We start from the raw sequence: 17,065 nt of genomic DNA on the forward strand, positions 1-17,065 counted from the left end.
AAGACCCAACGCAGCCAAAAATAAATAAAATAAATAAATTTAAAAAAAAGACAACATCCAGAAAGAATGTGGTTTCACATCTTACATCATCCACATCTTACATCTTAAAATGCAATATATGCTTTGAATCAGAGCCCAGTGTGTGGTGCTCTCTGTCCCATAGCCAGACTAAACACGGGAATAAAAAGATGAAAGTGGGAGTGGCTCTTCTCACTATTATACATAAAAACCTGATTGCAAAATTTTTGCTTTCCATCCTCCTAACATCAAACTACTGATCTGGAGATCTTGATTCCTGGGTTAAGAATGCTTCCAAAAGGGGCAACAACATGGTTCTTCTACTGGATTGGAAGATGAAACTGCCAGTTGGGCATTTAGTGCTCCTCATGCTACTGAGCCAGCAGATCAGCTTTTTTTGGATGGAGAGATTGATCCTGATTACAAAGGGAAAACTGGGTATCTGGTATACTGTGAGGGTAGGAAAGACATGTCTTCAACCCAGAATATTCTTGAGAGCACCTCTTAGTAGTTCAATGTCCAAAAGTAAAAGTTAATGCAAATTTCAGCAACCAAATCAAGGCAGGACCACTGAGCATTTAGGAATGAAATTTTGGGTCACCTTTTCAATCTGAATTCATCCTCAAATTCTTACAGATCCACAATCCTTTGTCCACAGTTCTGTAATCTAAAAGCACTGAAAACTGAAAGCATTTTCACATTTTGCCTGATCTGTAATAATTTAGCAGTAAAACCTGAGTAGAACTGATGTGAAGTAACTTATAGACTTTATTTTTCCACTTAGTGTGAATATTTATATGTTTTGCCGAAACATTAATGCATTTGATTATAGGTCATTGTTTCAGAACCCACGTGGAGTGTTAGGTAATTACACAGTTTTGGACCATACTGCCTTTTGAAAAATCCCAAATGTGTTACTTATAAAACATATCCAGCCTTTAAGGGTTTCAGATGAGGACTGTGAATCTGTATCAGTAGTGTTACAAGAATGTGCTGGATAAGTTAATTTAAAAAAATCTTTGCTGAACTTTTTCACTGGTGTAATGGGGTAAATTCTGTCCCCCCACCCAATTCATGTTGAAGCACTAACCCCTAGTACCCCAGAATGTGACTGTATTTGGAGACAGAGTCTTCAAAGAGGTAATTAAGATAAAATGAGGTCCTTAGGTTAGGCCCTACTCCAATATGACTGGTGTCCTTATAAGAAAATGAGGTTAGGACACACATACAGAGGAAAGACCAGATGAAGAAACAGAGAGAAGGCGGCCATCTGTAAACCAAGGAGAGAGCCCTCAGAAGAAACCAACCCTGCTGACACCTTGATCTTGGACTTCCAGCCTCCAGAATTGTGAGAAAATAAATTGCTGTTGCTTAAGCCACCCAGTCTGTGGTATTCTGTTTTGGCACCCCAGAAGCTAATACAACTGGTAACATATAATTTTTATGACCAACAAACATCAATAAAGGTATCTCCATTTTGTAAAACCAAAACAAAACACCAACCGACTAAACAAAAACCAATCAACCTTTTAAAATGTGATTGGTTTTACAACTGTAGCTTGCTATTGTTGTACTTCATTTTGAGTTCTTTCAGGGAAGGTTTGTAGCTTATTTCTGCCTCATTTATACCATTTTTTCCCTCAAATTCCAGTTGATAAACAAGATGGTACTTCTCATTTCAGGTAATAGCGCCTGTTGCCTAATAACCATATACAAAACTTTAATACATAGTTTTTATTGCTGTTGTTATGCTTGCCTTGTTGATATAAACTCAGGACTAATCAGAACAGCCTGGGGTCTCTGGGATCCAAGGTCAGTTTCTTGATATAAGACAGGTGCACTCAATCTTTTTTATCCACTTCCACAGAGAACAGAATCCTATGTGCAGGAGCCCATGCACATTTCAGTAACTTCTCCAGTCTCTACCATTCTTGGAAGCATAAGAGAATGGAAATTAATATTATTATATTGATGGCCCACGGATTTTGTTTTTTTTTTGGCTGCGCCATGTGGCTTGCAGAATCTTAGTTCCCCGACAAGGGATCGAACCCTGGCACCCTGCAGTGGAAGCGTGGAGCCCTAACCACTGGACCACTAAGGAATCCAGGGATTATTTTAATTTTTAAAAGGTATAGCATTAGAAAACTTCAAGAATTTCTTGTTAAATGGTTAAAAACTATTGTTAAGCTGTACCATTTTACAAGTGACCCTAGTGAATTGCATGTCTAAAGTATTGAACTCTGGTGATGTACTAAAAGGATACATGAATGGGTAAGAACCTGCACCATCTACTGACAAGGATCTTTCTCTTCTCTGCCAGCCACTCTTCCAGACAGGTAAGAAACACTTTAGGAAAAAGGTGTGATTTTTCTGGTGAAGTAGCTCCTGTATCTCTGTCTCCATGGAAGCCTAGTACAGGAAGGGGTTTTTCTAAGATAAGCACCAATAAATGGGAGGCAGCGGGTACAATGCAAGGGCATGTGCCTTGGTACTTCGCAGAAAATGGGTTTCTGGTTCTTCTACAGGGACTACGTTGCAGAGTTGTAAAGTACAGTTTGGAAGTTGTAAATTTCAGCAGTGATTGATGATCCACTGCCCGGAATGTGCTTAACAGGCTGTAAATCCTGGTATGAAAAAAAAAATACCTCACTGTAGAATTGTGACACAGGTGAATGTATTCATTCTGAGAATATTTATTGACTGCCTACTATGTGTCAGACTATTCTAGGGGCTGGAGACGCAGTGATGAAGACAATGAATAAAAGTTCCTGCCCTTCTTGAATTTATGATTCAGAGGTGGAGCTTACTTTATAATGGTGGATGTTATAGCCTAGCAAAACGGTGATTTGCACGTTGGGGATTTTTAGAGTGCTCCATTTGCTTTTCTTTTGATTTAAAAATACTTTGTTGCCATCACTTTTGCAAGTAGGCCAATTTTTGTTAATCTCCTTGATAATCCATCCAGTTGAGAAATTTAAAAACATCACAGTACCTTAGACTTGGAAGGGACCTGAATTGAGATAATAGTTTTAACTCCTTTATCTTACAGATGGAAAAAAGGAAGTGACTTACCTAAATTTACCATTGCATTACTGAGAGATTGAAGACTAGGCCTTAGATCTCTGTATGCTTTCCTGTCATATTCCTCATGGTTTCTGGGTTTCTGAATTGAGGTCTGAGTCGTAAGAAGCGTTGCTTGCAAAAAACACAGATGGTGCGATGAGTTCAGAAACGGCTGTAGATTGCAAACCTGATTTGGTTAATCAGAAAGCAGGGCTTGAAAATAGAAATAGACTCACAGCTATAAAGAACAAACTTGTTACCAAAGGCGAGAGGGAAGCAGGGAGAGACAAATTAGGGGTATGGGATTAATAGATACAAACTACTATGTATAAAGTAGATAAGCAACAAAGATATTGTACAGCACAGGGAATTATAACCATTATCTTGTTATATTTATAATGGAGTATAATCTGTAAAAATACTGAATCACTATGCTGTAACCTGAAACTAATACTGTAAATCAACTATATTTCAATTTAAAAAAAGAAAGAAAGCAAGCATGACTTGGTGAAAGACTGACAGGGTACCTGAGCTCTAATCCTGGCCAGTTCATTAAAGAAAACATTTAACCTGGTCCCTAAATTCTTTGTCTTTCAAATGTAGGGAAAGGCTAGTTGATGAGAATATTTGCATAGTACTCTGAGCCCTTTAAAACATGCATTTGTGTAAAGAGATTTACAAAGTGCCAGCACATAGTGGTAAAAAGTGTTATTAGGCTAAGGAGTCTCAGAGCCTTAGCAAAGTTCTTGATCAGCGTGATGACATAATGTTACCAGCATTTATTATTAATCTGGTTGTGAATTACTGAATAGATTGAGGAGGTGGGGCTGGAGCTTCAGAGACCAGTTGGATGGGTTGCCAGAGTCCAGTACAACACGAGGGCATCCAGTACGCTAAGGTAATGAGACCTGGGAGGAAAATGTTCTTTTCTTAACAATGTTCAGGGCACATGCAATCTCGTTATTTACAAAGAAGAAACAAGGTTTTATGAGTGTTTTTTGTTGTTGTTTCTTTTTAAAGCAGATACTGTAGAGGCCTGGGAGGCGAGAAGAGCGCATTTGGAATTAAACCAGGGTTAGATTCCTGGCTTTATCCTTTTCTAATTAGGTAATATAGAGGAAGTCACCTAACCTCTCGAGCCTCGGTTTCGTTTCCTCCAAATTAAGGGCGACAATCCCTACTTGGTAGAGCATTCGTGTGCACAAAACCAAGTGGCTTAAGGCACCTAGCAATGGCGCTCACTGCTGGCTGCCGTCTGCCCCCGGGTATCCTTCGGGCTGGGGCTGAGACGCCAAGGACCGCCCAGGCCCGGAAAGCGGTTCTACCTGGAGACCGCAGTCGCGCACTCTGCTCCGGAGTCGGGATGACCTCTGAACGCCGGCCCCCGCCTTGGACCAGGCTTCGCGCAGGATGACAGAGCATCTCTCGCTGGAGGGGCTCCCAGGATGCCGACAGGAAGCTGGCGGCACCGGGCGGAGAGGCGGTGACCGCGCCTGAGGCTGCGGCGGCCACCCCCACGCGGCCGCCCGCGAACTCGCCGCGAGTGCTGGGCCGCGCTGGCCTCGTTTGAAGTCTCCGGCGCGGCCGCTGGTTGGCGGGCGCGGGTCACGTGGCCCAGGCAGGAGTTTCCCCGACAGCTGGAGGCTGCGTGGGATCCGGCGGCGGCTCCGGAGCTCGGCGGTGCGGCCTTCCCCGCCCCCTCCCTCCTCCCCCGCCCGCTTCCGCCCGTCTTATTATCCTCCTTATTGACAAATAGAGCGGCCGCGGCGGCGACTCTCGGCGTGCGTTTGTAGCCAAGCCATGGGAGACAAGAAGAGCCCCACCAGGTAACAGCGCCCGGGCCCCCGGGCCCGGACTGTGCAGGCGGCGGGGCCCTTGCGCCGGGCTTCGGGCGGCCGCCTCGCTCGCCGCCCGAGCAGCAGGGCGAAAACGGGGGCGGTGCCGCCTCTGCGCGAGCGCTGCCGCGTGAGGGGCCGGCGCCGGCCGCCCCACAATGGAGTCGCGATGGCGGCGGCCGGAGCGGCAGCTCGGGGTGTCCGAGCGGCGGTGGCGGCGACGGCGGCGGCAGCGGCAGCTGCTGCTACTGCGGCCGCGCTCACGCCCCCGCCTTCCTGACTCCCCTCCCCCTTCGCGCTGGGGGCCTGCAGGGCTGGGGTCGCGGGACTTGGGCGGGGGGCGAGGCGGGGGCGGCCGCGGGGCCCGGGCGCGGCCCGCTGGTGACCCCGCGCCGCGTCGTGTCCGGGTTGTGTCCTGCAGGCCGAAGCGGCAGCCGAAGCCGTCCTCGGATGAAGGTTACTGGGACTGTAGCGTCTGCACCTTCCGGAACAGCGCCGAGGCCTTCAAGTGCATGATGTGCGATGTGCGGAAGGGCACCTCCACCCGGTGAGTCCCGGGCTTGCCCCGCGCGGCGCCCGCCCACCGGCTCGCGGCGCCGAGGACGCCCGAGCGGCCGCCGCCCCCTCCCGTGACACTGGCATACCCGGCGGGCGGAGGCGAGCCTGAGGTGGTGGCCGCGATAGGAACTGGGTCAGATTGATCGCGACCCAAGCGATGCTTTGCGGTGAGGGGTAATTGAAGAGTCTGGAACGTTTTTTGCTGCCAAGAGAGAATAAATTGTTTAAGGGAGGCATTAGCTACTGCGATTTAATTCGTGTCGCTGGGTGTAATGCCCCCCCGCCCCCCACCCCTTCCCCACCACACAGTCCGGATGTAATAACGTTGGCTGCATTGTTGTGTTAGTGTGCAGGAATCAAAGAAAAACCGTGAAATCCTCTTTAGGAGCAAAAGATGTAATTTAATGTCGTTCTTCAAAAAAGTATCTGATTATAGAATCCACAACAGATTAAGCTTCCTTTTTTTTTTTTACATAGACGTCTGGAAGGGTCAGATCAGGGGTTTGTGTAGTGTTTTTAATCCCAAATTCTCTAATATTGTATAAATAAATAGTTGGAGGTGAGCCCAGTCACAGGGACACATTTTTCCTGAACGTGTCTGAATATCTTTAGTTTGATTAAATGGCAATCTGTTAGACTATACAAATGGGGTAAAATGATCTCTGCTTATTTTTGGTCTTTATTTTATTGTAAGCTTACAGTATGATAAGAGTCTTTTAAAAAACCACTTAAGTGTATTAAGTGGATAAAGAAAATCATTCAGGAAATTCAAAGTCTGTGGCATTCTTGATCTGCCAGCACTTAATTACTGTGATTTATGGCCTAATATTTAGATGACATATACTCTTGATTAAAGTCTGTTAGAAACTGGATTATCACGAGAATACTAATGCGTTATACTGTTGTTTTTAAAAAGGGCTATACAATAGTAACAGAGGAATATATTTAGTAGGAGTTAGATTCCTAAAATGAGATATCCAGATTTTTAAACACTATTTACAGCATTTCATTAAATTTTTAAATGTGAACACATAAATGGTTGTCAAAAACTTGAAATTTTAAGATCTGCTGAGTGAAGCTAGCTGCTTTTGACATACCTGTCTTTTTGTAAACCACAATATGCTTTTCGTATATTAATTCTCATTACATTGGATAAAATATATTAAATATTTTCATGATGTCCTTTAAAAAGCAAATTTTCAAACAGCTGCTAAATTCAAGGGAATATAACAGAACATGCTAAAAAGAAAAAAGTACCATTTGCTAAAATGAATGGTAACTATTTTTGGACCCGTGATTTAAGTATTTTGAAAAGCAGAGTATCTCTGTATCTCTAAGTCTGTATAAGGTTGGATTTGGCTTAGATTATATTTGTATATCTATGTTAGTACTTTGTACTTTTTTAAACGCTCAGTAAGCAATTTTCAGAAAAGGCAGGAACTTTAATGTGGAGACAGTTTTTATAATCTTAATCTCTGGTGCGATATTGTTGCTTTTTGTTGTTCCCTCTCTATTTTCTTGTAGCCACTAGAAAAATACTGAAACTAGAAGAGCCTATATGTTTATTTGCAGGGACAGCAAGGAAGGGGGGAAGCTGGTGTCCTACTCCACAGCCAGTCTTGGGGTTAGAGGAACCCTGAGAAATAGAGTAGGTGGTGGCAGCTCAGAAGAGAAGAAACAGGCCGAATACCTGGCACCTGGAAGAAGAAGGAATATAGTGCACAGGGGAGTTGGCCCAGGACAGAGAAGTGGGCCTAGTTTAAAAGAGGCTTGAGGCCCCCATGGGGGCCCCTGACATTTCTTACCAGTACATCTGAGCTCTTATAGATCCAATTTTTAGTGGTGGAAACATTACTTGAGAAGGACTCAGAGAAGCATTGTCATTTGGATTGAAACTGAAGAGGCTCTGGGCAACTCACCAGAAGTCTAAGGGACACTCTGTTCCTAAAAGTAAGTGTTCTACACTACGACCCTCTCAGCTTCTTCCTTCCTCTCTCTGAATTTGTCTCTTCTCTTTTGATTTTGGCCCTAAGTTAAACCTAAGAGCTCTAATTTCTCTGTTACCTGTTATTTTTCTCCCGCTGTTTCTGAAATTCAGAGTGAAATCCATGTTTGGGTAGAACAATGGACCAGGGCACTGTTAACAGGGCAGATATTGATTGCACCACAGAATATTTGTCTCTCTGGTAATGTTAGAAAAACAGGATTAAAGGGCTACATAACACTGGAGAAGCAAAAGTTTCAGTAGTTGGAAGAAATAATTCTCTACGACTGACATGTTAATTAGCAGTTAGGGTAATTTCAAGAATAAGGTTGGCAATTACTAAAGCAGGGACTGGATAGCTGCAGAGCAGAGGGATGCAGTTTGCTAGTTACTTGTTTGTGTGACTGACAAACAGGACTCGAATCCCTTGGGTCAGACTCACCTTTGAACTGATTTTGTCTTAGTCACCAAATGTGAGGCCAAGTCTAAGCCAATCCCAGAAATTTGAAAAATCTTTTCTTTTTAAACCTCCAGAGAAGATGGAGTCCATGACCTCCCTTTAAAGTCTTTCTGACAGTCTTTTTTGTTTAAAGGATATCTAATTCAAATCCTTTATATTGCAACAGATGACCTTTTCCTTTGGCAATATCCCTGGTAGGTCATGTTCTTCTGCAGAATAACTGTATGGAATGAAATGAGGTTATATTCATAGCAGTATTTCAAAATGAAATGTGATTTGAAGTAGCTTCAATTCCTAAATTGATAAATTATATTCTTTAAGTGTATGCCATTTCTCTGATTGAATTTTAATTTTGTACTTGCTGGCCTTAATTAGTTTAAATTTGACTAATCTTTTTAAAAATCTAGAATCTAAATAACTAGATAGTTCAAAACTGAAAGTTTTCTACATTGTGCTTTTGTGAAAGAATCAATGATAAATGTCAAACTGACAGGAAAAATTAAAAATGAAAAAGTTACGGTGACAATTATTTTCAAAGGTACTACACAATTTCCTTCATCTTTATATTTGAAATTCTTTTAACGCAATAAGTGTCTCAAATATAAACCTAAGAAACTTTAAGAAATCAAGAACCATTCTGAATCATCAGAGAAAAAGAAATATTTAGTATAGTGTGTGTGAGGGTAGTGCAATCAGTGTATTGAGTTAGACTAGTATCTTATTGCTACTTCATATAGGAATAGAAATTAATGCTTAATTCAGATCGCAGATATTTAAAAATGAAAGTGTTAGAGCTATTTGTTCTGGTTTTGAACTGTGATCTAAATGAGAACCTATAAAACACCTAGTCCAGAGCAGGCTTTCAAATGTAATTTCAAGCGTAACAGGTAATGTTATATTTTCTCAGGATAAATTGTAGTAGTCCCTTTAGGTTTCTCAGAGATGTTAGAGAATGATGAGAAAGATTTCACATATTAACAAGAGTACTAGGTGTTATACTAGGAGTCTGGCAGTGAGTTCTTACCCCATTTCAACCCCTTCAACATTCAGCAGTTTTTATTGAACGTTTTATTTTGTACGAGGGCTGAGCTAGGTACTAGACATACAGTGGTGGGCAAAATAGATGTTTGTTTCTTCTGTAAAATTTTATGATTTGCTGTGAATTCAGAAACACTTTGAATTGTAACCAATTCTGTACATGAGGTAGTATTAGCAAATCTTTATGTGTGAGCTGAAGAGGTGAAATTTTCTTGTTTAAAAAAAATAGTGTTTATAATTGAACAAGTATTATGGTTAGGATCTGACTGTTGTTAAAAAGAATGAGTTATTTTAGCTTCTATAAAATGGAAGTAAACAATATAAAATTCACATTTTGAAGAAACTTAAACGAGTTATCATCTGATAAAACTCTTTTCCAGTATCATTGTTGTCTTGTCATACTTGCTTTCTGTCTTCTAATTTGAGGCTTGGAACAGATTCTCCTAGACCCTTGGTGTGGGAATGTGAGAAAAGAATTGCGGACCATCTCAGTCAGTCTGTTTTTCAGAATGCAGAGTTCTGAGCCTCCCTTACCTGAGGAGCCTTTCCAGCTACCACACAGGTGTTGTTCAGAGACTCCTTATTCTAGGAGGTTGGTTGGTTTGTTTTTCTTTCTACATCTTGGGTTAGAGTAGTCACACAGGTTCATTGTTTAAGAGAAATTTTGAAAGTGATTAGTGTTTGGATAGTAGTGGTTTTCAAAGTGTGATCTGATGAACCCTGAGGGTCCCTGAGGACCTTTTAGGGAGTTCATAATCATACTAAGATGTTATTTGCCTTTTTCACTGTGTTGACACTTGAGGAGGTGGTGCAGAGGCAATGGTGAGTAAAACTGCTGGCTCTTTAGCATAAATCAAAGCAGTGGAACCACATTGCTGTATTCATCGTAATCTTCACCACCATGCACATGCAGTAAAAATAATGCTAGTTTCACTTAAGAATATTGTTCATGAAGCAGTAAAAATGACTAATTTTAGCAAGTCTTGTGTCTTTTTTAATATTCTGTCTGATGAACTGGGAAGTACAAGTCAAGCACTCCTGCTGCATACTGAACTAGCGTGGTTGAGCCTGCGGGAGAGCAGTTGTAGTTGTTTGTAGTTGTTTGAGTTTTGAGCAGAACTAGCTTTTTTCATAGAACATTATTTTTATTTGAGAGAATGCCTGGCAAACTGTGGTTATTCATACTCGGATATTTAGCAATTTTCTCAAAAATGAACACAGTAAGTTTGTCAGTTCAGGGAAAACAATTGATAATATTTGTTGCCAATGATAAAAATTGAGCTTTCAAGTAAAAATTAGAATTTTTGAAAACTTGTAACCACTACAGTGAGCTTAAGAGCTTCCTGGTAGTTTAAAGATGAGATCAGATGGTTATATCAATGAATATAATTTCTGATATTTTATCATGTGGTTTGTCAACATTTGGAAAATTTGCATAACTCAGTAAACCAGTATTTCCCAGTAACCAATGTATGATGTTACAAAACCACGCATAGATAATCCACTCAAAGTATAAAATAAACTAATGGATTTTAAGGGAACACTATGAGAACTTCATTGACGTGTTTCCAGATTTTATATGCAACTAACGTTTGAGAAACAGCTCTTTGTTGTGCTTTTATTTAGTATCAAAGAAGAATATCCACAATTATCTGAAAACCTATAAAAATACTCCTCCCTTTTTCAACTACATATTTGTGGGAGTCGAAATTTTCTTCATATTCTTAAAACAAAACAACACATTGCAACAAATTGAATGCAGAAGGAGATATGACAATCCAGATGTCTTCTATTAAGCTGGGTAGTTGAGTACCACTAAGCTAAAAATATACAATTACAACTCTTTACACAAAGTTATCTTTGTTTTGGAAAATATACGGTATTTTCATAAAAGTATATTATTTATATTAAAATATGATTTTTTAAAAATGAAATAATGTATATTAAAATTTTTTTATCAGTTTTTATTTTCGATATAGTAATTTATTTCTTGATTTAGATAAGACCTAAATAAACAAAAGCTCTTTTAACTTTTGTTTTGTGGGGTTTTTTGGGTTTTTTTTGCGGTACGCGGGCCTCTCACCATTGTGGCCTCTCCCGTTGCGGAGCACAGGCTCCTGACGCGCAGGCTGAGTGGCCATGGCTCACGGGCCCAGCCGCTCCGCGGCATGTGGGATCTTCCCTGACCGGGGCACGAACCCATGTCCCCTGCATCGGCAGGCGGACGGACTCTCAACCACTGCACCACCAGGGAAGCCCCACTCTTTTAACTTTTGAGAGTATAAAGAGATCCTGAGACCAAAAAGTTTATGCACTATTGGCATAGAGTCTTACTAGCTTTGGTTTCTGTTTACAGCAGGTTTACTTCGGCAGGCATTCTTTCCCTTTCCTTTATCCTTTGTTGAGTGAGAGCTCTGATATAACCTAGTGACCTAGTTGTTAAACTCAGGGACCTAATCTCAGTCTTCTTTCCATGTCACCTCAGTAGTATTTGATGTTGGCAGCCTTTTTTTTTTTTTTTTTTTTTTTTTGAGGTACACAGGCCTTTCACTGTTGTGGCCTCTCCCGTTGCAGAGCACAGGCTGCGAACGCGCAGGCTCAGCGGCCATGGCTCACGGGCCCAGCTGCTCCATGGCATGTGGGATCTTCCCGGACCAGGGCACGAACCCGTGTCCCCTGCATCAGCAGGCGGACTCTCAACCACTGTGCCACCAGGGAAGCCCATGATGTTGGCAGCCTTTTTTAAAAATTGAAATTCTCCTTCCTTGACGTCTCTTACACTCCTTTTTCCTAGCTTTCCTTGTACATCTCTGAAATCAATTTCTGCCTACCCAAACTTGACTTCTTTTCCCTATTCCTTATTTTATATGGGGCATAAACTTTCTTTAACCTAAGCTAGAAACTATCTTTTTCTCAACTTTGATTCTAACTCATTGTCATCCCTCGTGTCCAGTCTTTTGGCTTGGCTCTCAAATCTTTCCTTTTTACAATTTATGTCACTGTAATTTAGAAGCCCGTATCATTTCTCTCATGAATTTTTGGACAAATGGGTCTCTTCTCCAGAATGCTGCTAACATTATTTTCAGGATTTTTTTGAAATCTCTGTGATTATGTTGGTCTCCCTGTATTAAAAAAAAAAAATTGAGACCTTTCTAGTGACTACTGAATAAAAGTTGAGCTCCTGAGCATGGTGTTCAAGGCCATAATAATCTATGCCTAGATTGCCTTGCTAACTTCAGTTCCTGCTGTGTATCCCAACCAATCCTATGCTGCATCAGCACTCAAGTATTTCTGTCAGATGGTACTTCTTAAAAGAAATCCTCTGCGATTACAATCATGCCTGCACCACCCCCACTATCATGTTGATTCAGTGTATCTATGTATATGTGTGTATAATTATTTCTAGAGAACGCAGTACTGTCTAGATTTTTGCCTGCTCTCCCAGGCAGGGACTGTCTTACTCACTTTGGTATCCCCAGAAGCTAGTAAAGTACCTGGAACATTGTAGGCATTTAAACTTTGTCAATTAATATTCTTTTAAATTTGACTGTTACTATTTGCCACCTGGCATTGCTTTTCCAATAACTTTTTTTTTTTTTTTTTTTTTTTTTTTGCGGTACATGGGCCTCTCACTGTTGTGGCCTCTCCCGTTGCGGAGCACAGGCTCCGGATGTGCAGGCTTAGCGGCCATGGCTCACGGGCCCAGCCGCTTCGCAGCATGTGGGATCTTCCCAGACTGGGGCACAAACCCTTGTCCCCTGCATCGGCAGGCGGACTCTCAACCACTGCGCCACCAGGGAAGCCCTCCAATAACTTCTGAGATTATATTTGTAACAATATTACCAGATTATTTTGTCCATAATTTGTAGGTATTTATTGATTCAGCATTATTTTTATTTTCACAATTTTGCTTCATATTTTGATACTGTGTTATTTGATTCAAAGCATAATTTTTACAGTTAGATGAGTAACTGAGATGAGTGATTCTGAGTATTTAAACATGGGAATAGTATTTTTATAACACATTATTTGATTATTTTGAAGATTAAATAAAAACATAAAGAACTTAGTACGTCTTACCATATTTTATTCTTATACACATTCTCAAAAGCATGTATGTATACAAGAGAAAATATAACTTTTATCCCAGTTTTAGAACATTTTTAGCTTTGTCATTTTTTGTATTGACATATAACATTATGTAAGTTTCATGTTGTAGCATTATTTCAAGGATGACATTGTACATGAATACCTTAGCATTTTTAAGGTATAACTTTGGAAAATTGTGTATTTATTACCTCACAACCTTTTCTTTAGGTCTTGTTATTTAGATTACTGAAATTTACATAGTATAGCTGAAAATGAAAAGTATTTTTCCTAAACTACTGAAGTCATGAAAGAGTACAGCATATTATAAAATATATTTTATTACTCGATTAAATTGTGGGTTCTCCATTAAATGATATTTAAAGTTAAAATAGTTGATGTCAAGAGCCTCTCAAAAACTAAAATATACTAAACATAGATTTGTAGTATTTGAGATTGTTTAATTGAAAAATAGTTTAGAATTCAGATTTTGCATTTGTTTGAACTACACTGAATTTAAAATTAATGGAATGAATTAAATTTAATTATAATTCAAATGAAGTAATTTTTACCTTATGATTGAGACAGTATTATTTTATCTATAAACATGTTACTTTTAAAGATAAATCAATTGTACAAATTAGCAGACACCTATATAACTATAGAAATAGGCAGACATTCAAAAAAAAAGGGATTTTCCCTCATCTTGTGTTTCTTTACTATTTCTAATTGTTCAGTCAAGCTAAAAAGATTAGTCATTGATATCTTTCTAGAATTTGTTATTTTGCCTTCCTCGTTAACTGCTTATTCTTCAAGATCCAGCTCACATATCTAGTCCCTGTGACATTCTCCTAAGCCCATCCCAAACTTGCATTCCTTTGTGTTTTTTGTTGATATCTCTGATTGTGATCTCTATCTAACTTCAGCATTTCGTCATAAACTCAGAATTGATTTTGTCTTTCTCATGAAGCTGAGTATTCTCTCTCAGTGGGACAGATTAACCAGAGAGGGGAGGATGGCTGTATTTTCTTCCTGGAATGAGTAGTTCCTCAAAGTCAATTTGTGATGCTTACCTTTATTCTATCATGTAGCATACTATGGTTCTGTTAGATGTATGCATTTACTCTCGTTATGAGTTTCTTAAGAGGAATATGAGTTTTTCATTATCTTTTTTGAAGATGTTTAACCAAGTGCCTGGGAAATAATAGGTGTTCAGTAAAGGTTTGTTGAAAGAGGAATATAGGTATTAGAAAGGAAAAGTTATTATTACTTTTTTTAAATAAGCTTTGAAAAAGTTGGAATTCTGATACTGTCATTATTTGGAAAAGAACCCTCCTATATACATGTGTGAATTATTTGATATAAATTATCAGAAGTGAACAAAATTCTAGAATTCTTATTAATTCTTAAGAATGCTTATTCTAGGTTTCTTTGCTTATTCCTCTTTCCTTCAAGGTTAGATATCTGGCCAACATACTTTGGTAGAAAGAGTAGCATTCTGTGGGGTATCAAGTTTTCATTCAGTGAAACCTTAGGTGTTTTTTTTTTTAAAGACACATTTTCCTTAAATAATTATCTTTTATAACTTGTAATGTTAGTCGTTTTACAAGTGTGTAAAATATTATTATGTCATTGTGACTTTGAAACTAAATCATTCATTTAACATATTTACTGAACACTTAACTGTTTTGTTTATTGGCTTTCATGATTGCTAAAATCTCTGCCTTTTGTTATATATGACCTGTGGTTGATAATCATCTGTTTTAAAAGATTCAGTAGGCATTTTGTTCTGTAATGTTGTTTATTATGGAAATTTACAGAATTACTGAGAATTTTAGAGCTGGAAGGAACCTTTTAAGAGCTTCCAAAGTGTTTAGTCATTTTCTGAGACAGGCTATTTTTTATTTCTTGAAACCTTAATGGTAGAGATAAGATAATTTTCAGGGGGAAGATCTTGAGGGGTATGGGGTAGAGATGTTGGTATTTAAACTTTTGAAATTGTTGAGGCCACTATTGTTTCCAAACACTTTCATCTGGGATTTTCAACTCTGGAGGATTCTTGCTGTGCTGCAGTCTTAGAGAACTGCCAGGTAATGCATAGCAATCTGCTGGGTGAGGTCTTTTCTATTTGTTGGAACTCATGGCTCTAGCTTAGTAGCCTCATGACAAGTAAGAAAACAGACCTGGAAAGATTGAGCTGTTCAAGGTCAATAGCTGGTTAGTGCTAGATTCAAATGTTTGGATTTATAAGTCCTTTTTATCACCTTGCTGTGGTAGCATTCAAATTTGTAGCAAGTAACTTCTTAAGGATTTCTTCTTGTAAATTTCATTATACCTGCATCTAGTGCTGTACATCTTGAAATCTTCTAACATTAAACCTACTACTTACAACTGATATAAGAACTTATGTTAAAATCTGGGCTAGCACTATAGTGAATGAAAAACAAAATGACGGTCAATTGTTTTCTCTATTTTAAGAAATATTTTTGAAGTTAAAATGTCAAACTTCATTGTGATGTCTTTTACAATAACGTTTATTGTGCTGTATATCTTGACTTCTTTGATATCATAGTATTTCTTAGGAGAAAAATCCCAGTAAATATTATTTCCCTCTTTTATTTGTGATATAAATTCTAAGAATCTCTAATAGTATAACAAATTACAGATTTGACTGTATGTGTGTATGTGAATGTGTGTGTATGATAAACAAATTTGTACAGTTCTCTGACAGTTTTTAGACATGAGCTAAATCACTTCACCTTTACGTATTTTATAGTCTGATCAGGGTTCTTTTACACAATATCATCCTTTATAGTATATACTAGCAATGATCAACCTGAAACAGCAGCAAATAGATAATATTCAATGCCAGAGAAGTAGTTGTTCAGGAAGCAGAGCTCTATGTGTATTTGCAAAGTAGGCAAAGTTGTTTTGGTCGTTTTTTCATCTTTCTCCATCCTTTTTTTAATTTACTTTTTGTCTACCCAGGGCCCAGAGTCTCCTAGCCTACTTTCTAAAATGTTCTCATTCCTTTATTTACTAGACAATCTTTCCTGTTTTAGGTAAATCTGAATAAAGTAGTAGTTTCAAGTGTGAATGTAAGTAACCTGGGCATGGGGGATAGAATTATTTATTTCTTTAAGATAATAACTCTTTTTCTGATGATAAAAGTATTACATGTTCATTGAAGCTACTAAAGTATAAGGAGGAAAATAAGAATGCCCACCATCATAACATCTCTCAGGCCAGAGAGATGTTAGCACAGCATTGAACGCACAGCCGTCCATTCCTTTAGCCGTACTGTTCTTTCAGGGCCAGCTTTGGGAAGCCTCCTGTGAGAGAGCAAGTTGCAGGAAATAAGGGAGTAAGGAGGAGGTGGGTTTGCCAGTTAGAATCAAGTAACAGGTTTCTTGGCATAGAGAGAGCTGTCCTTCCCTCAAAAGGGCCCAGAGGTTTTGAATTGTGCTCTTTGGAGCCCCGAGATCTCCTGAAATTATCTCAGTGGCTGCCAATGGGAGCAGATAAGTAGGACTTTGTGTTCCCACACTCCACTTCAGCCAGAGCATCTATACTCTTATATGTTTTATTTGTTAGGATTTCTCTTAATTTTTATTTCCTAAATGAGTTTTGCTATTAAAACCTTTTTTTTTTTTTTTGAGAATCATTGCCCTGTTCCATCCATTTAGCCTTCTCCCACTCAAATTCTGCTCAGCACAGGCTGGATTAATTGTGACTGGACTTCTTAGCCTCACATTTCAAAGGGAAGAGCTAATAATGAGTTTTGTATAGTGGTGGGGAGATTAGAAGCTTTTCCCTTTGAAAAACCTTTGTTCTTTCTCCCTCCTTCCCTGTTCCTTTCCTTTTTTCTCACCCATCTTCTTAGACATTTTGCTTTCTTTTTTAAGACCAAGGCTGGTAAGGCCCAGGGCTCTATAATCATTGATTAGATGAGTAATGAGCAGTACAACTTACAGATGAAAAATATTTTAAATTCATAATGTCATCAAATTGTACTTTTTTTTT

At 39.2% G+C, this 17,065-nt stretch overlaps 1 protein-coding gene across 3 annotated transcripts in view; it reads left to right on the plus strand.

Annotated features, from left to right (window-relative positions):
* Positions 1–4,715: 4,715 nt before the first annotated feature.
* Positions 4,716–17,065, plus strand: part of YAF2 (YY1 associated factor 2) — a 65,477-nt gene continuing 53,127 nt past the window's right edge. For 2 of the 3 annotated variants that reach the window (XM_060112598.1, XM_060112599.1), the window contains exons 1-2: positions 4,716–4,907; positions 5,338–5,463. In XM_060112598.1, the coding sequence (XP_059968581.1) occupies positions 4,882–4,907; positions 5,338–5,463 (152 nt within the window). In that variant the 5' untranslated portion in view covers positions 4,716–4,881. Of the gene's footprint in view, positions 4,908–5,337; positions 5,464–7,046; positions 7,321–17,065 lie in introns of those variants that run through there. The other variant, XM_060112600.1, reaches the window with a different exon arrangement.

This window comes from Mesoplodon densirostris, chromosome 11 (genome assembly GCF_025265405.1).
Source record: "Mesoplodon densirostris isolate mMesDen1 chromosome 11, mMesDen1 primary haplotype, whole genome shotgun sequence".
Taxonomy (NCBI): Eukaryota; Metazoa; Chordata; class Mammalia; order Artiodactyla; family Ziphiidae; genus Mesoplodon; species Mesoplodon densirostris.